The sequence below is a fragment of the Delphinus delphis genome, chromosome 6, assembly GCF_949987515.2.
Source record: "Delphinus delphis chromosome 6, mDelDel1.2, whole genome shotgun sequence".
NCBI classification, from domain to species: Eukaryota; Metazoa; Chordata; class Mammalia; order Artiodactyla; family Delphinidae; genus Delphinus; species Delphinus delphis.
In genome coordinates, this window is record NC_082688.1 from 12,897,880 (window position 1) to 12,921,859 (window position 23,980).

Below are 23,980 nucleotides of genomic sequence, written 5' to 3' on the forward strand. Positions count from 1 at the left end.
AGAGACCCCAGCCCGGAAGAGGACGGGCAATCCCAGATCACGCAGGGTCTCCCCTACCACAACTGCCACCAGGGTGAACCGAGTGCTGGTAAAGAACAGTATCAGGCCACGATGCAGGAGTCACTCCTGGAAAAGCTCCTGAGACACAGCTGAATGGAGAGGCGAGTCAGGCTTAAAATAGCTAAATAAATCTTTAATATTTCTAATTGCAAATGTACAGAAATTGCACAGCCACAGTCTTAGAACACCAACAACTTTCTCTGTACATTATTACACAGTTAGAGTCACAACCGGAGGGAGGCGCTCCAGCCAAGACGCCAACATTTGCATTTTTTTCCTTTTCACATACTTACAAAAGGGGGGGCAGGGAGGTGGAATGGGGGCTGGGGGCGGCTTGGGGGAGTGTGTAGAAAAGAGGGGCCGTTTCCCTGGACGGTCTGCCTTCCGCAGACGGCCGGGACGGGAGGGGGAGAGGTGTACCCTGGGGCAGATGCTCTGCGGGGTGGGAGTGGGGGTGGGTGCCTGGAGCTCTGGCCCTGGTTCCCCACCCCCATTCGGGGCAGGCGGAAAGAGTCTCCACTTACAGGAAGTTTGACCATTTCCTTCACCCTAAACATAAACGTTAAGCAAAATGTCAGGCCTCCCTGTGTTGGCAGGAGAGGGGAGGGGAGAGCCTTCTCCAGCAGGGCTGGGCCTGGGTCTCCCCGAGCAGGGAATGCCTGCCTTCCTCCTCTCTCAGGGACACGGGTTCAGTGTGACCCAGGCAGGTCGCACGTCCCCACCACCCAGAGAGCACGCTGCACAGCCGACAGACAGATAAAATGCCACGGGCAGGGAAAAACCCCATCACCCAAATCCACAACCTCTGCCTCCTGCCCAGCACTGTTCTCTAGATTAAAAATAAAATAAAAACCGTCGGAGAGCAGCGGTCCCGGGCAGCCCTCGGCAGCACCAGGACTAAAGGACTATGTACAACCATTAGGTGAAATAGTTACATTACAGTCAAACACCAAGAACATTTACAAAAATCGTCAGACTTGCAATTCAGATAAAAATCTGGGAAGAGTCTGTACACTTTTACAGTTTTTGCACTAAGTAAATAAGGCTCTCGGCCTGAGAGCTCCCAACCCAGGCCAGGGGCCGCCAGCACCGGCCACTGCTGGCCTCCTGAGCCCGGCTGTCCAGGCCCTGGGAACTTCCCCCCTGTATTGCTAAGAGGCGCTCAGTCCGAGGTCGCTCAATGAGGCATCGGCGGGGCCGGGGGTGGGGGGGTGAGAGGGAACCAGAGGAGGACGTCACGGGGCCAGGCCCTGCCTGTGTGGCCAGAGGAGTGAGGCAAGGCCTCCGCCCCCATGACCTGCCTTCCTGAGGTCTGTGACCCTTGGGGGTCCTGCCCTCTCCCCACAAGCGGGTCTCTGGGCTAACTGGTTTCACCCCAGGACGGGGCGCAGTGTGGTCCGAGCCCCCCGCCGTGCTCCCCTTCCTGGGGGGCTCTGGGGCAACCTGGGCCCTGGTGGAGCGTCTCCAGCCCCAGCGACAGGAAGGGGTCTCCCCAGCTTCCCACGGCTGAGGCAGACGGGGCGGCTCCTGGCTGCGGGGTGAACGCCCCAGCTCCTGCCTGAGATTCCCCAGGGCCAGGGGTGGGAACAGGGAGGGACGAGAGAGACCCACGCTCCTGCCCACCTGTGTCCCGCAAGGGGGGGCGGGGAGGGCCGATAAGCTACAGAACAGCCTAGAGCTGAGGAAAACCGGCCCCAGCCGCGGGTGAGCACCTCCCTGTCTGCAGCGCCTGGTCCTCGGCTGGGCCTGGGAGGGCTGAGGCAGAGGCCGCCGCACACACGGGGCGGTGCAGGCTGCTGCTGTCTTGGAGAGGGAGCAAGTCTAACATCCTCCAGGGCCGCTATTTCCCATGCAGTGCGCACGCTCAATTTAAAAGGCCCCTGTGTTCCAGCAAGCGAGCAAGCGGGCTTTTGTTTCTAATGCATACTGTGAAAGGAAAAAAAATCACAGTTATCCACCTTCTCAGGGCCTGCGGGCGCTAGACTTTTCTTTAACCATCCATCAGGAAAGCTCAGCCTGTCTCTCAGGGGGAGCACCTGCCGGCCACTCCCTGCAGGGCCACCGTGCCCGGGTACACTAGCTCCGGGAGAGGGGCCGGCACCGCGCAGTGCCACCTGGGCCAGCTCTGCCCAGGTCTTTGTCTTCGGGGAGCCCCAGAGCATCAGCCTGGGCCCACGTGGCAAGTGAGGGAGGTCCTGGATCTTCCCACGGGCGCAAGGGCCCAGAAGAGAGCTGCGGTCCTCGCTGGGTCCACCTGACAGAACAAGTTAGGGAGGGAAGGACGGAGGGCGGGAGCGGGAAGGCGGAGGGTCCGGGGGCAGGTGACTCCTCGGTTCCTCACAGCCGGGAAGGGTCCCCGCGCATGCAGGGACAGGTGCTCGGGGTAGAGATAGGCGGGGGACCCGGCGCTCCGGCAGCTCCGTCCTCCCCCCCGCCCCCCCCCCCCCACCTGCCGACCGCCCCGTCGGCTCCTGGAACTGAGGGGCAGGTCCCACAGGGCAGGGCCTGGCTGCCTGGCAGTCCTGGGGAGGGGAAGCCACGAGAGTAGGCCCCTGGCTCTCCGACCCTCCAGCTCTCCGGGCATTTCCCCCCCTGGGGAGGGGTTGGGGGTACATGCACTCAGCCAGGTCAAGGAGGAAAGGTGACGCACACCAAATTCAACACCCGACAGAAACATTGCGCAGCCCCTGTGCCTGCTCCCCAGCCCGCAGTCTCCCGGGCCTGCACCGAACGCGCTTCTCGGGGAGCGGGCCGCTGTGCCCCGGCGCGCTGCGTCAGTCTCTCGCGGCTCCCTCTGCGGCCGCCTCCTGGACCGCGGCTGGAGGGAGGCGCCAAGCCTCGGCCTCTTGCCCCTGCGCTGGGGCCGCTCCTCCCCAGGCCGAGACCCTGCCCTGGGCCACCATGGTCCTCCCTCCTCGGGCAGGTTAACAACTGCTGCTGTTTCTGAACTCGCCGTTCTCAGTAATCTGCAATTTGGTGGGGTTGGTGGGGGAGATGCCGTTACGGGCTTGCATGCTGTACCTCTCTTTCAGCTGTGTCAGGGCGCTCATGAGGCGGGCGTTGGCAGCATCCAGTGAGGCGATGCGCTTCTCCTGTGGGCAAACAGGGCATCAGCTGGGGTCGCGGAATGGCCTCCTGGGCCAAAGGGGGTCCGTGCCGGAAAGGGATCTCCCTGGAGCTGTGTCCACCTACAAGCAGCGCTGGGAGGGGGAAGGCAGGGGGCCTGGAGGATACCACGTGTGAAGGATGGGAAAGGCACCGAGGTGGCAGTGGTCCTGCTGGGGAGGAGGCGGTCTTGCCATCATGGACCAACACCTCCTTGCGCCCGCCTTCCTCATGTCTCTACCTCATCATCTGCTTCTCACCCAAAGGGAGCAGCCCCAGCAGTGTCGGGCACAAGCTTGTTCACGTGTGTGTGCACTGGCAGGTACAACACAGAGGCCACAGCTACCAGTCAGCCTGTGCAGTTTCCAGACTGAGCAAGCCCTGGGCCTGGAGAGGAAAAGGGCGCAGACCCGGGTGAAGGAGACTGGAGGCCAGTCTCTTAACTGTCTCCCCTCTCAATGCAGTTGGGAAGCCACAGCTCTGAACAAGAGCTCCTTTGCTCCCTCTCTCCCAAGCCTGCTGTCACCCCCAGCCTTTCCCATGCCCCTCCCAACAGTTTCCACTCTTTGGTCAGGAACCCTGGTGAAAGGCAATACCCACCAAGCTGCCCCTGCAGGGGAGGAGCTGCCCCGCCCTTTTCATAGCCTGTCCTAGTGAGCTTGTGGTCCACCGAGACCCTCAAGTCTGACTTCTTGGAGCAGAGATCCTGATCTCCTATCCTCCTTAGCTTCTGCAGTGGGGTATGACTGAGGATGTGAAGAAACCAAAGTCACCCCCTCCTTATCCCAGGTCCTTTGACACCCGTGGCTGACCAAAAGGCCAGAGCCCCACACCTGGGCATCAATGATCTTCTGTTTGGAGTCTACAGCTGCTTGCATCTCCGCGTGGTCCTTCTTCAGCTCCTCCTCCACTGACATCAACCTGTTACCAGAGACAAGGACAGTCAGGCTGGCATTTGAGGGTGCAAGTGAGGAGGTGAGTGCGGGGCCTGGTGGGAACAAACCATCACCCCTGCACAGAGGGGGCATACTAGGAGAGCCCCTCCTTGGGCCATAGACTCACCTCCCACACTTGCCTGGGACCCTCCAGCTGGCCCCCGACAACTGACACAGGCTGAGCCTGCTCCTTCCTTATGCTTCACCCGCCCCAGATTCTGTTCCCAAACCCCCAGAAGTCCCTGGGGCTGCCGCTTTCCTGGTGTTCTTCCAGGAGCCACAGGGGTGGGAGTGGGTGTTAGATCCTCACCACACCCCAGAGCCAGGCAGGTGGTGTAACATCATGAGACCTGTGGTTTGAGTGGGAAACAAAGGCCCTGCGAGGCTCTAGAGCTTTCTCCACCCACCCCGTATTCACTGAGGCTGTGCCGGGCACTCGAGGTCGCAAGGCAGTAGGGACACAGGCAGGGAGAAGGTAACCACGCTCTGCAGTGGGCAGCTTGTGGGCCATGGGGACAGAGAACAGGAAGCGGCTGGCTGTCTTGGGGGTGGGGGTGGACGCACTGAACTGGACAGCTGAAGGACAAGCAAGGCCTGCCGCCTGGGTAATGAGCAGGGAAGACGCGAGGACCACGATCCACAGAAGCTCGGAACTAGGGCCAGCGGGGGCCTGTGGCCAGCTGCTCCTTCCCCGAGACCCTTTCAGGTCTCAGCCTGCTTGTCTCCCACGTACCTGTCAGTCACTGCTGATCACTCCCACCTTCCTACTCTCTTCCTTCAGCTTTCAGACCCCATGCTCTCTGGGTTTGCATCCTAGCTCCCAGGCCACTGCTCTGCAGAGGCCTTGTCCTGTCTGCCCCTAGGCTGTCAGGGCTCCACAGGGCTCTGCCTCCGCGGCCACTCTTCCTGCTCTACCCTCTTCTCAGAGGAGTTCACCTACTGCTTTATTTCCGTCTCTACCCGCACAACTTCTCCAGAGCAGCAGAGCATCTAGCCCCCAGGCGAGCACTTCGTCCATTTCACAGCAGATGCACAGGGAGGTCAATGTGCTGGGGCAGGTACCACAGAGGGCTGTCGTGAAAAGCCAATGGGATCAGGGGTTGAGGAGGAAGGGGTGTGGGTTCACGCCAAGAGGGGAAGTTCCTTGTCATAGGTAGGTACGTCACTGAGCAAAGCCTGTGAGAAGCAGGAGTGGGAGGAATGGAGGAAGGGGGAGAGACTTCTGCTCCCAGCTATGGTGGAATAACAAACAGGCACTGGATTTAACCTCCTGCCCTAAGAAAAAACCAAACTAGAAAACTGGACAAAATATATGAAAACAAAGGTTTCCAGACACTGAAAAGCAGGCAGTGCAGTGCAGTACGGTGACCCCTAAGAGAAGGGAACACACGAAGCGAGCCCCACCCACTGCTGGCAGTGTCCCGGCAAGCAACAGAGGGAAGGGGTCACGTGGAGTCAAGGAGACCCTGGGAGGATGGAAGGGTGGGGGAGCCAAGCTTTTGGGGGGCAGTGCCAGAGAGGAGAAAATGCAGAGAGGACTCTACCTATCTCCTGAGGGGTCCCCTTGGGGCTCTGGCTGAGGACTGCTCTGCACGCTTGTGAGAAAATAGCCGGGCTGGGGCAAGAGCCATTGGAAAGGAATACCCAAAACCACCCCAGGAATAGCTCATGATCCCTCTAGGCAGTGTGGAAAAGCACACTAACACAGGAGGCATCACGTAGAATCCCCAGCAGGAAAGTCCTCGACAGTGAAGCCAGATCAGGCCTAGGCTAAAGCCTGTCCAGGACCCGCCCCAACGAAGTTGAAAAGTGAGCCTCCAAAGAATCAAACCGATCCTTCCAACGTCACTGTGTCCCAGAGCAAAGCCCCCAGATACTGAGAGGAACACAACGCATCCAACAGCTACGTGAAAATCACAGTGTCTGGCATCCAACCCCAAATCATCAAGCACGCAGAGAAGCAGGAAAACAAAACCAACACGTGACCAGGAGGAAAAGCAATAAAAACAGACTCAGAAGATGTCAGATGATAGAATTAGTAGACGAGGACGTTAATACAGCTGTTATAAATATATTCTACACGTTCAAGAAAACAGAGGAACGCGTGAGCATGATGAGAAAAGAAATGGATGGGATTTAAAGAAAACTGAAAACTTAGGGGCAAAAATACGACACCCGAAATGAAAAAATACTGGATAGGATTAACGGCAGATTAGACGCTTAAGAAGAAACGATTAGTGAACTTGAAGACACTGCAACGATCTAAAATAAAACACAGGAAAAAGATGAAAAAAGGGAAACAGCAGAGCATCAGTAAGATGTGGGACAACGTAAAGCAGCCTAATGTATATGCAATTAAAGTCCCAGAAAACAGACTAAGGAGGCGGAACCCCACACCCACAGATTCAAGAGCTCAACAAACCCATGAAGAAAACATGTCAAGGCACTTCATAATCACGTTGCTGGAAATGGATGAGAAAGAAAAAAACTGTAAATCAGCCAGAAGAAAAAGATACTATCAGAGTCCCTGTGATCACAGCCTGGGTAAGGGAAAAACTGGGTCCACTGCTAGTTTCCGTAAACAGCCACACCACGCACATGCTTCTGCTACAACAGTGGAGTTTTAGCATATTAGTTACATAGTTGCGATAGACACCATGTGGCCTGCAAAGTCTAAACACTTATTATCTGCCCCTTTACAGAAGGTTTCTAACCCCTGCCCTAAAGTGACAACAAGATACAGCTAATATGCCAATAAAGGAGATAAAGTGGAACCGTAAAAAATACTCAATCTAAAAGGGGGCAGGAAAAGGAACAAAACAGATGGTACAAATAGAAAACAAGTAGCAAGATAATAAGTTTAAATGTAATTATATTGACAATTACATTAAATGTAAATAGTCTAAACATTCCAATTAAAAGGCAGAAAACTGTCAGATTAGATAAAAAGCAAGAACAATAAGGTGTCTGTAACGGAAACTCACTTTATAATGAGGGACATAATTGGGTTAAAAGTATAAATAGGATGAAAAAGGATATACCAGGCTAATACCAATCAAAAGAAAGTTAGGGCAGCTGTCCTAATATCAAACAAGGTAGATTTCAGAGCAAGGAATATTACAAGGGATAAAGAAGATGATTTTATAATGATAAAGAGATCAGTTCGTCAACAGCACATAACTAGCCTAAATGTGTATGTGTCTAAGAATAGAGCTTCAGTGAACATAAAGTGAAAACCAATAGAAATGAAAAGAGAAACAGATAAATCTGTAATTAGGATTAGAAACTTCATTATCCTTTTCTCAATAACTGATAGAAAACAAGTACAGAGAAAAACCAGTAAGGATATAGAAGACGTGAACAACACTGTCAACCAAATTGACTTAATTGATGTGTACAGCAGGGAGGAAATACCAGGCTTGGCTAGTAGAAATAAATGTGTTACTGAATTCAGGAGAGCGTGCACCTCTCAGAGAATAGATAAGATGAGAATGTGGTTAAATGAAAAGTGTTTCCTCTCTTGGAACCACACACATGAGGTGAGCCAAGAGCAGAGCTGGAAGTTCAGTCAACAGGGGGTTTCCAGTCACCCTGGTTATAGGTCCTCTGCTCATGCTAACCATTTTATAAAGAAGAAACCCACAGGTAAATCAAGCAAGCAATAATTAGAAGCAGAGAAACAGGTGGTCTGAACAGGAGGAATTAAGGAAGGATCTTTACAGTGGACAGAGCATGAGGCCAGGTGGGGGAACATCCCGGTTACTGCACACCTGCTGATCTATCCTGATGACAGGCTCTCGCACCATGTGAACAAACAAGCTGTAAGTCCCCACGGTCTCCTCTTGCGCCTGGCAGTACTGTCATAAGGAAGTAAACTCCACGACTGGGGCCCTGTGGGCTGGTCTGAATGCTACACCCTGACTGTATTCCCCGCTTGCAGACATGCAGGAGGGTGTATCCACTTTATCCGTGGGCAGAGTGGGAGAGAGAAGGGAATCAACACAGAAATAAAGGTGAGCCACCAGTAAGGATGAGAGTCAGCATTAGTCAATGGCCCACCTGGAAATCTTCCTGCATAACCCACAGGCACCTTAAAACTCAACATATCCACAACTGGCATCATCTCTCTCCCGCCCCATCCAAACTGCTCTTCTTCCAAAGGTCCCCATCTCAGTAACTGGCACCATGACACACCTGGATGCTCTTGGTAAAAATCCGGGGCTCATTCTGGCTACTTCTTCCCTCCCACCCTCACCCACTGCATGTAACTGACATTCATTCCTTTTCCTGCCCCGGAATGGACCCTCGCTGTCTTTCCTGGCACCTGCATCCAGCTTCTGAACTCCCCTGTGAGTGCGCAGCAAGAAAACATGACTCCCTACAGAGAGCCCAGGCCCTCTGCGGCTGCCTTGGCCAACCTCACCTTCCGCCATCGACACACACTGCACCGTGTGGGCCCCCCACACTCTGGGCTACCTCCCGCCTCCGGGCCTGTGCCACTGTCCCCACCGCCTCTGACGCTCTTCTCTCTCCACACTCGGCTCACCCTGCGGCTGAGCAGCCCCGCCCTCGGATCCCGGGCCTCCTGGACGGCAGCGGACAGGTCCGCTCCTCGGTGCGCGTGCGGCCAGAAGCGGGCGCAGAGCAGTAACAGGCGGCCGCGCTCACCTGCTGATGATGCCCTTCATCTGGATGTCCTTGTCCTCCTGCTGCCGTCGCAGCCGCTCCTCGCCCTCCTCCAGCCGCGCCTGATACTCCAGCACCAGCTTCTGGGTGGTCTCCTCCTGGCACTTAAACAGGGTCTCATACTCCTCCAGCTTCTTGGTGGACATTCGCAACTTGTCCTGCAGCACTGCCAGGTCCTGCTAGGAGGGCGGCGCGCCACGGGCACAGCACCCAGGACAGAGAGCACAGCCTCGTGAGCCCGGGCAGGGGCACAGGATGGGAGGCAGCCCGGCTCGGAATGCCTCAGGGCCCATCACCATCTATCTCAGTCCTCTTCCCACAGCGGGGAGACGCCCAGGGAGAGGGGGCCAGTGACACTCGATGCCTGGCCCCCATCCGGGGCTCTCCCACCCGCCAGCCCAACCTACAGCTAGGAGGCAGATGAAGACTCAAACCAGACCTCAGAAGTAAAGGTCTTGAGCTTTTCATAATAAAAAAAAGTTATAAACCTCTTGGGTACATTAAGGAGATGACAGTGCTCTGAGAGACGGGGGCTCCACAGGAGGGGACGCTGAGACCCAGAAGGCAAATGACCCAATCACATGGGGAGCACAGTGACTGATGCGGTGAGATCCTAGCCTCCCAGACTCGATTTGACCCTGAAGCCGTGGCAAGTCGCATAGGAAGTCAGGGGAAGAGATTAAAGGCAGTGGTCTAGGGCTTTCTGGATCTGACTCAGCCCAGCACTCTCGGCCTTCAGGGAGGAGGAGGGATGTATAAAGCGGCGAGAGAAGCAGTGAGCTGGGAGGCTGTGCGAGCTGAACAGAGAGCGAGGCAGGGTCAACACCCGAATCAAGGGGCTGGAGAGGTTGGGCGCCGGGTGCTGTGAGAATACAGGGAATGGGGAAGGCAGGAAGGGCCTCTCCTTGAGTCTCGGGCATCGGGAGCCAATTCACTCATCAGCAAAGGACTGCCCAGAGGCCAGGAGGCAGCAAATGTAACTCCTGAAGCAAAGCTGGCCCCAGAGGAGAGCCCAGCTCTGGGAGAAACAGCCCCATCCTAGGTCTCCTGCACGGCTGGTCAGAGTGGGGTCGGGAGGGCCCTCCCTGACAGAGGCAGGACCAGGTATTCAAGGAGCTCAAGGGAACTCCAGGATTTGCCTGCGAGGGTTAATGGCAAAGAAAGAGAGAAACAGCAGCTCACTGGGCCAAGGCACGAGGAAAGAGAACGCTCCAGCTGCAGCCTGCCCCTTGAAATCGCTCAGGCGCTCCTTGTAATTCACAGATGGGAAGGCAGGTAGTCTCAGAAAAGCGCAGAGCCTGGCCCCAGACTCACGCAAGGAGCCTGGGGTGAAGCTGGCCCTCCTTGCTCCCCAGCCAAACTCTGGCTCTTGGAGCACTGTGCCCCATGTCCCCTGGTCCCGTTCACGCAATAATGGTGAAAGCAGGTGGATGCAGTGGACCAAGGGGATGGTGGAGGCGGCGGAATGCAGCATGGACGTGGATCTGATCCCAGGCCAGCGGGAGGGAGAGCGGACACCCCGCCCTGCGTGCCCTCGCCCGAGAGGCTGCTACAGGCTTTCCTGGGGCCGAGAGGGGCGAGGGCACCCACGGTGAGTGGGGGAAGTGGCTGCTGTTCTGGGGGCCCTTGCACTGGTCCTGTGTCAACCTGGGCTTTGGCCTCCAGGAGGAGATGGGGATCGGCCATGGATCCAGGGCAGCTGCCACAATAACTAAAAGAATCGTGGACAACGGAAGCACCCCACTGCTCACCCAAATACTAGATGTACGTTGGGGGTGGGATTTGGATGTTTTAGGACCAATATTTTTCCCCTGGAAAGAAGAAAACATCTCGGTAGCAATCTGACATCACCCCTCCCTGGCTCTCTCTCCCAGACCCTGGTGGAGACGGGGACTGGGGGAAAGCCAGGCCGTGGGCAGGCACAATCCCAGAGCGGAGGGGCCTGGCCGGGGTGCCTCCCTGCTGTCGCCAGGACCCGTGCCTCTGCCTCTTCATGCGTGAGGCTCCCCCCAAGGGTCTCCATGCACCTCTCAGGCACCCCTGACCCCCCAGGTCCTGGATTCTCCTCGAGTCCCAGATGCTCAGAAGCTCGGCTGCCCAGTCACTTAGGGAAGGTGCCTCCTGGGGTCTGGATTCAATACGATTCCTGGGTGGGTCTCACATGCAGCCCATGTAGGAAACCTCAGGTTTAAGCTAAATCCTCCAAATTCCACTGACGGCTGTCCTCACGTGGGACCAGGGGTTGAGAGGGGACTGGCCATGTGTGGGAATTCAGGGCTCGAGGGGAGAGAATTCTGCCAGCCACCTCGGGGAGGCAGCCCGCCCTGCCCCGAGCTGCCAGGGTCCAGCTTTACCTTTTCTGCTTGGCTGAGCTCTTCCTTACTCCTGAGCCTATCCCTGTGGGGGGGGTCTGGGCCCAGGCCCTCGTCTTCTAACAACTGCGCGTTCATGGTCAAGAGCCAGGCGGCCGTGCGGTCCAGGGCATTGGGGCTCACGGGTGAAGGGCCCTGCGATGAAACACAGCTGTGAGGGGCTGGAGAGAGGGGTGGGGGGTGGCCTTGGGTGAGCCCCAGGGACAAGTGGCTCAGAGGGAATCTTTAGCTGACTGGGCACGTCTGAAGCAGCCCCCGGCCCAGGCAACTCCAGGTGGCCTGAAGCAGAGTCGGGAGCCCGGGTGGCCTCCTGAGCGTGGCTCTCTGCCGCCCAAGCGAGAGCGAGTGGACCTGGCCCGGCAGGTCAGTGTCCGGCCCACAGCACATCTGTTACCCTACTGCGTGTACAGCCCTGGAGGTCATCTCAGAGCAGGAGGGGGCCTGGGGGCCACGTCAACCCCTACCCTGGGTCGGGCTTTAACAGGCTTGGAGCTGGACACGGACGGACCCCTCCCTCTTCCTCCTTGACCCCAGCTGTCTCTGAGGAAACTGGCAGAGGGACCCCCGGGCCGCAGTGTCCCTGGTCCACAGGACGCAGGCAGGAGCCGGTGGGGCCGGGGGAGGGGCCGGGGGGTGCACAGGCTGGGGGGATGGGGACGAGTGGGGCATCGTTCAGCATGGGATGGCAGCGGGTGCAGGTGGCGATGACACGGCCAGGAGGAGCAGCGCAACACGGGTTCAGGCCGCCCCCGGCGCCGGCAGTACTGACCTGCTTGTGCACCGCACGAGGCTTCAGCTCGGGGCTGTCGCCCTTGGAGGAGGAGGACTGTTGCCGCAGCCGGGCTCCGGGGCCAGCCCAGTCGGGCGAGGCCGACGCCAGGGTCCCGCTCGAGGGCCGCGGGTACTGCAGGGTGCTCAGCAAGGTGGGTGGCGTCCGGCCGCGGGGCGCGGGAGGCGGCGGCGGGGGTGGGGGCGGCGGCTGGTCGATCCTCCGCTGGGGGCCGGCGCTGTTCTGCCGCGGCCCCGGGGGCTGCCCACCCTTCTCAGTCAGCGACACCTGGCGCCGCGCCAGCTCCCCGGCGGTGCTGCTGAAGCTTCCCAGCTTGGCGGCAGCTGCCAGCTCCTCGCTGTTGCTGTGGGAGCTCAAGGAGCTGTGGCCCTCGGAGCCAGAGTCGCCAAGGCCACGGGGAGACAGCGGCAGGCCGGCCGCCATCTGGTACACAGGGTTCTGGAAGGAGAGCGGCGCCAACAGCTGGGGCCGGCCCGGCGCGCCCTCCGAGGTGCCCGCTGTGCTCGGCGTCTGGCCTGCCCGCCGCACCGTGGCCAGCCCTGCCAGGCTCACTGGGGCCACCCGGGCCGGCCACCCGGCCACCAGCTGAGCTGCAGGTGCCTGCCCGTCGACGGCGAGGGCGTCGGGGCCCGCTGGGGAGCCCGCCTCCCCGTCCAGCGTGCGGGCGTCCTGGAGGTCCACCATGGACAGGCTCTTGCCACCGTTGGCCATCTGAAGATCAGGCTCGTTGGCTTCCGAGTAACTCGAGCTGCGGGCAGGTGAGGGCTGGACCCCGGAGGACCTTGTGACAAAAAACAAGTCCTTGTTTTCGGGGGTTGGAGACGGTAACCGGGTGAAATCTATCAGACTGCAGGGAGACAAGCACACACAGGGAAAGAAGGGGGAAGAGAAGAACTGTGAATGCGGCCAAGGCGGGTCCCAACCGAGAGCCCCCGCCAACCTGCCGCCCACCCGGCGGCCTGAGCCAGGGTGGGGGGAAGGGGAGGGGAGAAGAGGGAAGGCAGGGGAGGGGAGGAGGTGTGGGGGTAGTGAGAGTGGGAGAGTCCCGGGGCCCAGTGGCGCAGCTGCAAAACCAAACCACAGCCCGGGCAGCTGACCCTGGCAGAAGCCACCACGAGGGCGAGGGGCTGACGGCTGCTCCAGCACGGAACCTCTGCACTAGGGACCCGCGCTCCCAGGGTCAGGCCAGGCGGCCTGGCAGGCCCTTTCCCTGCTCAGCTGCATCTTGGGACAGTAGGTTCTGGGGCCTGAAGTGTTCTGGAAAAGCCCTCTGACTAAATCCAAACCCACGACGCAGTGGCTCTCTGCTATCCCAGGGTCCTGCACCGAGAACTAGGGCTTCAAAGCCACGGGGGCTCCCTCTGCCTCTTCCCTCTGCTCCTAGTCACACTGGTAACCAGGTGGGGGCCTGTGCTGAGAGAAGCCTCCACCTGCAGCCTCCTGCTGCCACCCGTCTGACTGGCAGGCGGGGGCTGGCACTTCCGGCAGAAGCAAGGAATCAGAGGAGGCTCCTCCGGGCGTGACTCAGGTGGGGAGGGCCTGCACCTGCCGTGGCAGGCCATACCCTCACCCCCATCCCGGACTCCCAGACTCTCCCTGGCCCCTCCCTGGAAGCCGACTCCTTGGAAGGAGGCACAAAGCCAGGTGGGCTTTGGAGGGAAGAATACGGGGGTGAACAGGGCTCTGAATGGGCTAGAGGCAGCAAGAACTTGGGGGTTCAACATGGGCTTAGAAAGGAGTTGGCTTAGCCTGGGATGGTGAGCAAGTGCCAAGTCCCAGGTGATGGGACTTAGGCAGGGCAGGTAGCGGCCACTCAGGGCCACAGCACTTGTGGGCCGAGAGGAAGTGGACAAGGGCAGCAGGTGGAGCCGGGAGAAACCCAGACGAGCCATGGGCCTGGGCCGTCCTTCCACACGCCCAGGTCAGGTCTCCTGAGAACCCATGTGCCCGGACACCTCTCGAGCCACCACTCGGCTAAGGTGCGTTCCCCACCTGAATCTCTGCTTTGCCTCACTTGGAAGATTGTATGAACGGCCCCTCAAGACTTAGAGGGACCCGAGAAGGGGCATCAAGGTCTCTGCATCTCCCGCCTCCCCCTGGGCCTCCAGTCCCTCGCACCACATCCCCAGGTCCTTGATCTCAACGCCCTCGCCTGCTAAAAGCCTGCTGCTGCCACCATTTCAGAACCAGGGAGCTCCCAACTCTGCTGCTCCAGCCTCATCCTCACTGGCTGGTCCAAGATGGCCCTGGTGGAGGAGGCGAGGGCACAACTGCGCCATAAATAGTTCACTGTAAACGCCAAGGTCCTCATTTTGATGTCATCACTCAGAGGACACTCTGCCTCCCCCCCCACTGTTGTTTTATTTACTGGGCACTCGTCCCAGGGCTGGGGGCTCAGAGCAAGAGCTGGGCCTCAGCACCTCTCTAGTTTCCCAGGCTCCCAGCCTCTAAGCCTTACAGTCACCTGAGCTCCTCCTGAAAACACACACCCTGGAGCGTCACTTCTGGAGATTCTGATTCAGGTCCAGGAAACACATACAACCCAGTGATGTGGAAGTGTTTGGGACCAGTAATTGTTCTTCAACAAAAGATGGGTTGTCTTTCTCCAGGCCTTTATCTGTGCTAGTCCCTCTGCCTAGAACGCCTTTTCCACCAATGGAGGTATTACTTTTTCCTAAGCTCCAAACTATAGCACTACCTCCTCCAAGAAGCCTTTCCTGATTTTTCCCAAACAGAACTTCACTACTTAGGGCCTGAAAAACACACCCGAGTCTCATTCAGCTTGTTTTATAAACGCCAGCGCAGGTACCTTCCACCCCACATGAGACTGCAGGTGGCTGCGCCTTGTCTGAACAGGCACCCCGCAACACCCAGCATGCCCGGCGGCTCTTACCCGGAGACGTCGTTCTCGATCACCATCTTCTGCAGCCCCGCTGAGATGCTGCTGCTGCCAGAGCCGGGCGTAGAGGCCAAGTCGTTGGTCCCCGCAAGCTGCCCACTGCCTGGGGCACTCAGTGCCGTGTGCACGTCCCTCAGGATTCGAGGCAGAGGCCCCAGTTTGGATACGATGCTCTGCAAAAACACAGCAAGAGGCAGGTGTGACCCACTGGGGCTGCCTGTGGAGGCCAAGTGCACTGTAGCCACTGTGTTCAAAACTTCTAAAGAGCCAGTCAGAAATGCAGGCCCGCCCTCCCATGCAGGTCAGATCCGGCAGGTCTGGGATGCGGTAGGGAGCCCAGAAATCGCAAATGACGTTCTTACCAGCTCCCCACATATTTCTGGGACAGGGTGCGAGGCCCACAGGGAGAAACGCTAACCTAGTCCAAGCCTTTCACCCCAGTCTGTCCTACCTCAGTTCCCCCCCAGAGAGGACAGGCCACACGGAATCCCGGACCCTCCCCACCTGCGAGGCTTGGCTCGGGGATGGCTCCCTCCCATGTCATCTACTCCACCGGGTGGGCTGGGCCCTGACCCACTCTGACACCTGAGCCCCAGGGGCAACGGCCCAGGCACCAGGCAGGCACCACCACACGCCTGTCAGGCAGACAGTGGCACCTGGGCTGGCTAAACCTCGCTATCCTGGTTTAGACCGATGGTGCTAAGCGTTCCGGGCTGGGGACGGGGGACTCTGCCTTCCCCTGGCTTATGCCCCAGCTTCCATCTAGGGCTTTGTGCAAAAAGAAAGTGTGAAAACTCGTGTAGTCAACAGAGAAGAGACGTGAGCGGCAAACAGCTCGACTCTCAATCCTGCTGCAACTTCTGTAGCTCCCGCCTGGTTGCGCGGACATGGAAGACGGTGGCAGGGCACAGGCGCTCAGTTAAGTGGTGGCCGTAGACTGAATGGTGTTGGCAGCAGTGGAGGGAGAGAAGCCCTTGGCCCTCATTTCCATTTCTCCCTCCTGGGTCTCTCGGAGCCAAAGGGCAACGGACATAAAGGAGCAGAAATGACTGCAACAGCATGTTTGTAGTTAAAAGCTGGGCCTAATCTGAGCGTCCAGTAAACTAAATGGTGCAGACACATGACAGGACAGTCTGTGCCATTAGAAAGGTCACAGTGGCGGTGTGGCACGTACTGTCGTGAAAAGATGCCGATGACGGAGAAGTGAGAAACGCATGCGGCACTGCACGCAAAGTTCTCACTTTAACAAAAAGGGAAAGGACTTTGCCTGTGTGTGTACTTAACACATGCACAGATGTACCTGGAAGGCTACACACCAGAGCGCCCTAGGTGGTCACCCCTAGGGACCTTCCAGTCCCGGTTCAGCAGGAGCTACTTTTGTAAGATGGTCCCACAGAGCCCTGGAAAGCAGATGTTCTGGAAGTGGATCCTGGCAGGCCCAGCCCTTGCTGCCAAGAACCTGCTCACTGTGCGAGCTGGGGCTGCTTGGGACAGTGGAACCCAGGCCACGGTGGCTGCAGCCATGTCAGAGATGTCTAGGGAATAACCATTTCAACTGATGGCCAAGGGCAATTCTGGAAAGGTTTGCAACTTCCTGCCTGACACGTGGAGGTGTGGAATCTTCAGTCTTCTTTTTCATATCGGTGGCCTTAAAACCCAGAGCAAGGACATTTTCAGAGAAGCAGCTAACCCTGATCACACTTGTCGGAGGCAGGGAGCACACCCTCAGCAGTGGACTCCATCCACTACGCCACAGCCGAAGCCCCTGTACAGAGCGAGCTCCCCTGGGCAGGGGCTGCCGCGGGAACACGGCGCTCCCCACCGAGGAAGTGGGCCCCGAGATCCCCAGCGCTGACAGGGCCTGGGCTGGACCCTTGGGCTCCGGCGCCCGGCAGGGCCGCTGATCTGCACCGCACAGGCGAACCCTCTGAGCCCCTGGCTACTCTGGGAGCTGGAGCGGCCTGAGGCAGCTCTGGTGGCCTTCCGCCCGCCCTCCGCCCATTGCAGCCCGGTGCACAGGCACCTGCTCCAGCTGGCTGACGGCCTCCCAGAGCAGCGAGTGCAGGCTGGAGAGCTCGCGGCCCAGGTCGATGTAGCCCTCGAAGCCGGCCGTGTTGGAGATGGTCTCGGGGTTGGAGATCTCCAGCAGGAAGCGCTGCATGTTGGTCCACTCGTGCTCCAGGAACTGGTTCATGAACGACATGTACTCCTCCTTGCTGCCAAACCTGGAGCCGAGCAGACGGGGTGAGTGCCCTGGGCCCCGCCCAGGAGCCCCCCTTCGCCACTTACTCCCCAGCCAGCCAATCCACTCTGGCTCAGGGCCCTCATGGCTAAGGCTAGAGACCCTTTCTGGGCCTTTTCTCACAGGACCTGGAAGGTTCCGTGGCCCTCACTCCCCATTCGCTGGCAGTCACAATCTCCTTCCTCTTTTCCCCCAAACGGCAATGGCCTGGTGCGTAGGCGACTCTCAATCCATGCCCGGCCAGGTCTCTCTGCTGAGCTTTCAGACACATTCCACCACGGGCATCTCCCCCTTCGTCCTCAGCTTGGCCAGGTCTGCGGTCATCTCCGGCACCCTGAACCTGCGCCCTCCTCCGGGGCTCCCTGCCCCAAGGGGAGACGCCACCACCCAGCAGAGAGCTGCACGAGGAGCCCGGCCGTGGTCAGCTCCCCCCGTGCCTCCCCCACCGCTGGCCAGGCTGCTGACCTTACCTTCTAATCACCCCGTGACCTCGCAGCAGTGCCTCCAGCATCGTCACCTCCCGGGCCCAATACTTCCATCCCTTTGCGGTTACCAGAAGCGTAATTTTGCTCTTCTCCCAGCCTCTCGCCTGCCAGTCCCGCCCCCTCCACCCCCTGGCCCCACTGCTGTCAGGCTGAACTCTGCAGGACTCTCACCCTCTCCCTTGCTCCAAGGCCCTGCCTGGCCTTCAAAAGCCCCTGCTTTCCTCTTGGGTCTCATCTCCCACCTCCCCCAGCCTGGTACTTGCTGACTCAGGGACTGCACAGTGCCTGGTCCCTCCCGGGCCTGTCTGCCCCGGCTGCCCTTCGTCCTGACACGCAGTTGGGGGAGAACGTCTTTTAGGAAGCCTCCTTCTCTCCTCTCCCAAGAAGCGCAGGGCCCTCCTGCGAGTCCGCGTGCCCACGTCCACCCACTCTCTCCCCTGCTGTAGGGCTGTCTCCCGGAGGGCAGGCCGGGCCCAGAGGAGGCCCAGAGGGGGGCTCCATCCACACCTCCTGAGAGCGCCTTGATGACCCAGCCCTTCCGTTTCCACCCACTCCCTCTAAGGTACAGCGAGAACACTGAAGTGCTTCACTAGCAAAGACGTCCTTGGCAGCCTTAGATAAGGACAATCTGAAGCAAGCCGGGTGCCCAACCACAGGGGTCGGCTTCAGGAGACACAGGCCCTTGTCCCTCAAAGGCATATTAGTCACTCATTTCAAAACCAAGCGTATGAATGGTAAGTACATGGGAGAATTCTTATGATAAAATGTTCATTCAAAGAAGCAGAAGGGGGCTTCCCTGGTGGCACAGTGGTTGAGAGTCCGCCTGCCGATGCAGGGGACACGGGTTCGTGCCCCGGTCCGGGAGGATCCCACATGCCGCGGAGCGGCTGGGCCCATGAGCCATGGCCGCTGAGCCTGCGCGTCCAGAGCCTGTGCTCCGCAACAGGAGAGGCCACGACAGTGAGAGGCCCGCGTACCGCCAAAAAAAAAAAAAAAAAAGCAGCAGAAGGAAAAAATAGCTTGTCTTCTCCCCTTTGAAAATTACACGGAAACATACCACAGCGGCATGTACGTTCAGCAGGGGAGCTGGGGTGCGGGGAAGGACTGAGGACAGCAGGGACTGGCCTGCCGCACGGCCCAGCTCTGGGGCGGACCCTGCCGTCGGGGGACGTGGCACTCACTTGGCGAAGTTGGCCAGGTTCTGGGTGACCTTGGCTATGAGGGTGAGTGTGCGGGCGGTGCGGTCATCGGGGTACTCCTGCAGCAGGTTGAAGAGTGAGGGCGACATGATGGCCGGGCAGAGGAAGCGCAGGAACAGGGAGGCGCTGATGAGCCGCTCGCTGATGTCCGGCCGGCCACGGCTGCTGCACTCTTGCCGCCACGAGGCGAACACCTCCTTCAGCTCCCGCGGGAAGACACTGTGCCAGGACACACGAGGGGGGGCCGGCCGTCAGGCAGGGCGCCGGGACCGGAGGGGGCGGAGCAGGGACCCGGTTCTGGGTCCAATGGAACCGAGTTCCAGCCCTGCTCCACGATCAGGGCTGTGTGAGCCGGCACAGGAAGAGCACAGGGCAGGCACAGGAGCAGGGTCGCCCGGGCCACAGTCAGGTGGATCTCTCCCCAAGGGGTTGAGTGGGGTGGGACACAGGCACGGGGGAGCCGGCAGTGAGGGCGAGCTCCCAGAGGGCTTCACCCTCCTCCCCACACGGCAGGCATCAGGGCCTAGGGGAGAGTGAGGAAAACACAGGAGGAACAGACCACCACTCCTTGGTTCCCATCCCTGCCTTTTGAGACTTACTCCCTTCACGCAAATAACGTTATAGAGTTAGAGGTTTTCAGCAGAGCTCGGGGTGATCAAGAAGATGGCTGGATCCTAACCACAGGGTGAGGACACGGCTCTCTACTTTCTCAGTGGGGAGGGAAATGGAGGCAGTGGCCTCCCCAGGCGGACCCGGTGAGTGCAGGCCACGTTCCCGGCACCTGGCTGGGGGCTATCTCCTCTGGGCGTCCCCGCCCCCCCCCGCCACAGGGAGGCCCCACCAGGCCAAGCTTTAAGTGGCCTTCCTATCTTTTCACCCTAGAAGATGGGCGCTCCCTGAAGCCAGAGTCCACCTGGCTCTGTCACTAGCTCAGGGTGCTCTGACCCAGGGCCTGGCCCTCCCTGGGCTTCGGTGTCCTCACTCTCACACTAAGAACAAGGCCTGCCCTGCCAGCTCAGAGCCATCTTAAGGCTGGGACCCCCCCAAGACTTTAAGAGGCTTTGATCAGCTTGAAAAGCTTCTGCCCAACAAGCCCAGCACCCAGCCCGGCAGACTCTGGCAGTGAATGTGGCTGAACCAACAAGGACGTGGCTAGAGAGGAAGTGAGGGCAGGTGACCTTTAGTCCTGGCCTCTGAAGTACCAGGCACAGGACTGGGCAGGGGGCAGGCGCTGAGTGATAACATCTATCAACAGCCTTATTCAGAACGGAGAGGTGCCTCTGGGCCTCTACAAACGCCAGAAAGAGGAAACAGAAAATCATTGTCCGTGGTTATGTTTCCCTGTGTCCCACACCCGGTCCGCCCTGGGAACAGGCGGGCAGAGGGTGAAAACACAGCCTAGCCCAAGGGTGGGAAGTGTGTTCCAGAGCTCAGGCTCTCTGGCTGCCCCTCTTCCCCTGGTGCCAGGGTTCATTTTCAGCTCAGCCCAAGAGGCCAGGCTGGCCCCAGGTGAGCACCCTGTGTAGCCCTGGGCCAGAGGGCCCTGGGCCGGAGGCGCCCACCCCACTGGCTCTGGCCACTCCCTCTGCCCAGATCCAAGGCTGTCGCTCACCTAGCAGGCCCGCCTCTGCCTGTCCTTCGGGAGCAGCAGAACATTCCTGGGCCCTCCTGTATGCCCAGGCCCGAGCTGGTGAGTCTGCCTGCCCCCAGGGCGCTCAGGGTGTGTGCAGGAAACGGACTTGGACCCAGGCACAATCAGGCACTCTGATGGGAGCGGGGCTGTGAGCGAGGGTGCCCAGGAGAGGGGAGCCGACCATATGCGGTGACCTGAAGGAGGGCTGCAGAGGGGAGCCAGATACAGGCCAGGCCGGGAAAGAACATGATCAAAGAAAGGAGGGAGGTATGGATGGGGGTCAGGGGGTGGGAATGGGGTCAGAAGAGCGACCTGGATGGGGACGGGATGCAGGTCCTGAGCTGCAGCAGTGACCGAGGAGGAAACCTTGGCAGCTCCTCCAGTGTGAAAATATACCCACTGCTTGGGGCTGGCGGCACGGTCCCCTGGACAGTGACGAGGCTGTACTCGGCACCAGGTCAGCCGCCACCAGACATCCATGCCTGGGACGCTAGCCTTGCAGCTAGGCTAGCACTCCTCAGCGGCCCCGGGACTGATTCTGGCCCTGACCGCGGTCCTGTACGAGCGGCCGGCTCAGCACACCTCTGCTCCTTTCTGGGGCTGCCAGGAGCCCGCGGACCTCTGTCCCAGTTAAGGCCCAATCCACCTCCTTTGTCCTCTACAGCCCCAGCAGGAGGCCCACACCTGGTGTCCAGGCACCCACACAGGCCCCTGCTGGGCCTGATCACAAGCCTGTGAAGTGAGCACCAGCTCCTACGGACAGGTGAGGAGTCCCAGGTGAAGCCATCCGCCCACCCCAGGTGGGTGCCCGAGCAGGGCCTTGTCAGTCTGGCTCCCTGGGCAGCCCCAGCACCTACAACAGCACCAGCTGGTGCCCACTGTTAAGCATGTGCGATGGGCTGCCAGGTCCGGTCCTCACCACTGCACAAACCACGTCCTGCCTGTACGCTCTGGAACACTGCTTACGTCTGACAGCCCAGAAAGGACCAGGACGGGGGCCTGGCAGCCCAGCGAGACTCAGCGGGGTCAGGCAGAGGGTGGCTTCCAATCCCAGAGCCCCACTCTGAAGCCGTGTGAGGTGCGGGCGTGTCCCCTCTCCTCTCCTTATTAAACCTCAGCTCTCCCGTTCGTGAGTCGGGGAAGATGGACGAGAGCCCCTCACAGAGCTGTCCGGAGGGAACAAAGCCCAGCACTCCGTAGGCACCTGCACAGAAGGATGCAGAAGGACAGGGGAGACGCAGGGGTGGGGGGCCCTGGGCAGCTGAGGCCGAGAAGGGCACGGAGGCAGCACTGACCAGTAGGAGTTGATGATCTTGCAGAAGGCCAGCTCGCAGCACATCTTGAGGTTGCCCTGGTGCTCGGGGAGGTCAGCGGCTGAGCACTTGCTCGGGTCCACTTCACAGTTCTCATCCGATTCATACAGCGCTTTGATGAACTCCCCTGCGGCCAGAGGGCAGGAGGGGGCAGTGAGGACCTGGCGAGCTTGCCCCGCCTCTGCCCTCTGCCCCCGGCCGGCCCACACGCCCTACCCAGTGCGTCCTGCAGGTACTTCTGGCCCACCAGCTTGAGGTACTCCTCGATGGCCTTGGTGGCCAGCGTGTTCTCCCGGAAGATGAGGTGCTCGTCTCCACAGCGGTCCACCTCCGACATCATCAGGTCTGTCAGGAAGTCCTGTGGAGCCAGGTGAGGAGAGTGGACCTGAGCAGACTCGGCAGGTAGGACCCTAGGGTTCCAGACCCACACCCTGGCCAGGAGCCCCTGCTCCTCGAGGCTGCTCCATTGCCAAGCTACTGGTACCCACTGGTGGGGGCTGCCTGGGAGTGAGGGCAGGGCAGCCTGATGAGGGGGGACGTCTAGCCATGGCCACATCAGAGCTGGGCACCGGATCAGGGATGCAAGAGCATGCTGCATGGAGCCATGGGCCCCCGTATCACAGCCGGACCCGCGGAACTCAAATCCCTGCTCAGCCCTGCCCAGGCCTGGTGGGGTGACGGGAGCAGAACTCCCCCACCCAGCGCCATCAGTGTCGAAGAGGACAGATGGGCTGCCCTCTGCCCCTCGCACAAGCAGCTGCCACTGTCCACCCATTACTCTGACGGGGTCTCCCACACCAGACATGGGCTCGTCCTGTGCAGCCTCACAGGCAAGGACGAGAGAGAGGCAGAGGCAGTCCGGCTGCCCTGGAAGGCAGCGAGCCAGTGCTCAGATGGAGAGAGCACCGACCTCGGCCTGGGCGGGAAGGCGGCCCACCAGCCTCTCAGCCCCAGGCGCGGCTTCACGGGCAGACCCCAGGAGGGAGCCTGAGCCCACGCCTTCCCTCCTGACTGCAGGGAGGCTGCACGATGAACCTGCTGCATCACCCAGGTGGAAACTCCTCCCTGGAGCCTGCGCCTCCTCACGCCCACGGCCAGCCTTGTGACTTGGGGGATGGGGGGGAGGGCAGGCAGGAGGCAGGAAGTCGGAGACCCGGAGGAGGGTGACAGTCGGGCCAGGGGCCGCCCTGCACAGAGGCTGCACTGGCCAGTGCGGGCCAGGGCTTCTGGAGCTCTGGAAATTCCTCACTCCGATGGGCACAACTCTGGGCCCCTCTGGAATCACAAGTGGCCCTTGAAATACAGAACCGAACTCTGGGTCCCGGAGACCTGGCTGGCTGGCCAATGGAGAGACAGGAGGGGCTGGGGGGAAGTGGCAGTTGGCCTCTCCGGGGACCACACAGCCTGAGGACCCCTTCCTGACCACAGGGACCTCCAGGGCCCCCTCTCTGAACACACGACAGCAGAGGTAAGTACTGCGTGTACTGCTCTGCTCTTGCCCACAGGGCTTCCTGAACTCCTAGGGCAGGCGCGAGGCCCAGGTGGGGAAGAGGAGGGGCTCTGCTTAGAGCTAGGACCCAACAAGGGGGAAGAGGCACAGAACAGGACAGGGACCTGTCCAAGGCCACACAGCTACCTGGGCCACACTGGGCCCGAGTCTCGTTTCCAGGCCCTGTTCCTCCCCTCGCACTGAGGGGAGGGGGGACGGCAAGGAGAAGGTGCCAGGTGCCCCCTCACATAGCCCTCCCCCGGGACTGCAGGGCCCTCGTCACGTGCTCTCGAGAGGCATCGCACCCATCAGTGCCCAAGAGGTCAGAGTTCGGACAAACGTCACGCCAGCAGCCCGAGTTACTTCCTATCCTTCCACCTACTGCTTTCCCCACCTAAGGGCCCACTGGGAGGCTGCAGCCCTGGCTTCCACCTCCTTCCACAATAAGCACCCTGATTCTTCTGTCTCAGCTGTGAGTATGAGCAAAGGTCCCTTCAGGTCGGAGTCAGACTCCCAGGCCAGCCCAGCCCTCGGGGGCCACGTACTGGAAGAACAGACACAGAGACAGAGAGGATGCTGCTGCAGCCCTGCTGCCTCCCCAGAACTCCCCCCGGAGGCACGGCTTCCATTCACTTAGTTTCTAGCCCCCTTCCCACTGCTAAGCAAGAAATTAAGAGACGGTCCCACATGCAGCCTTGCCCAGGCAGGTCGGAGGCTGGGGGCAGGGGAAGGTGGTCCAACAAGGCGGAGGAACCGAGTGCCGGACCCCAAG

General features: G+C 59.8%; 1 protein-coding gene across 8 annotated transcripts in view; it reads right to left on the reverse strand.

Annotated features, from left to right (window-relative positions):
- Positions 1-23,980, reverse strand: part of DAB2IP (DAB2 interacting protein) — a 194,475-nt gene continuing 170,495 nt past the window's right edge. For 4 of the 8 annotated variants that reach the window (XM_060014210.1, XM_060014213.1, XM_060014212.1 and 1 more), the window contains exons 7-16: positions 21,936-22,077; positions 21,702-21,846; positions 18,756-18,992; positions 16,871-17,072; positions 14,842-15,020; positions 11,928-12,795; positions 11,141-11,293; positions 8,769-8,965; positions 3,999-4,086; positions 1-3,152 (exon numbers count right to left, since the gene is read on the reverse strand). In XM_060014210.1, coding sequence (XP_059870193.1) covers positions 2,985-3,152; positions 3,999-4,086; positions 8,769-8,965; positions 11,141-11,293; positions 11,928-12,795; positions 14,842-15,020; positions 16,871-17,072; positions 18,756-18,992; positions 21,702-21,846; positions 21,936-22,077 — 2,379 coding nt within the window. In that variant the 3' untranslated portion in view covers positions 1-2,984. The remainder of the gene's footprint in view (positions 3,153-3,998; positions 4,087-8,768; positions 8,966-11,140; positions 11,294-11,927; positions 12,796-14,841; positions 15,021-16,870; positions 17,073-18,755; positions 18,993-21,701; positions 21,847-21,935; positions 22,078-23,980) is intronic. The other 4 variants (XM_060014211.1, XM_060014208.1, XM_060014207.1 and 1 more) reach the window with 4 other exon arrangements.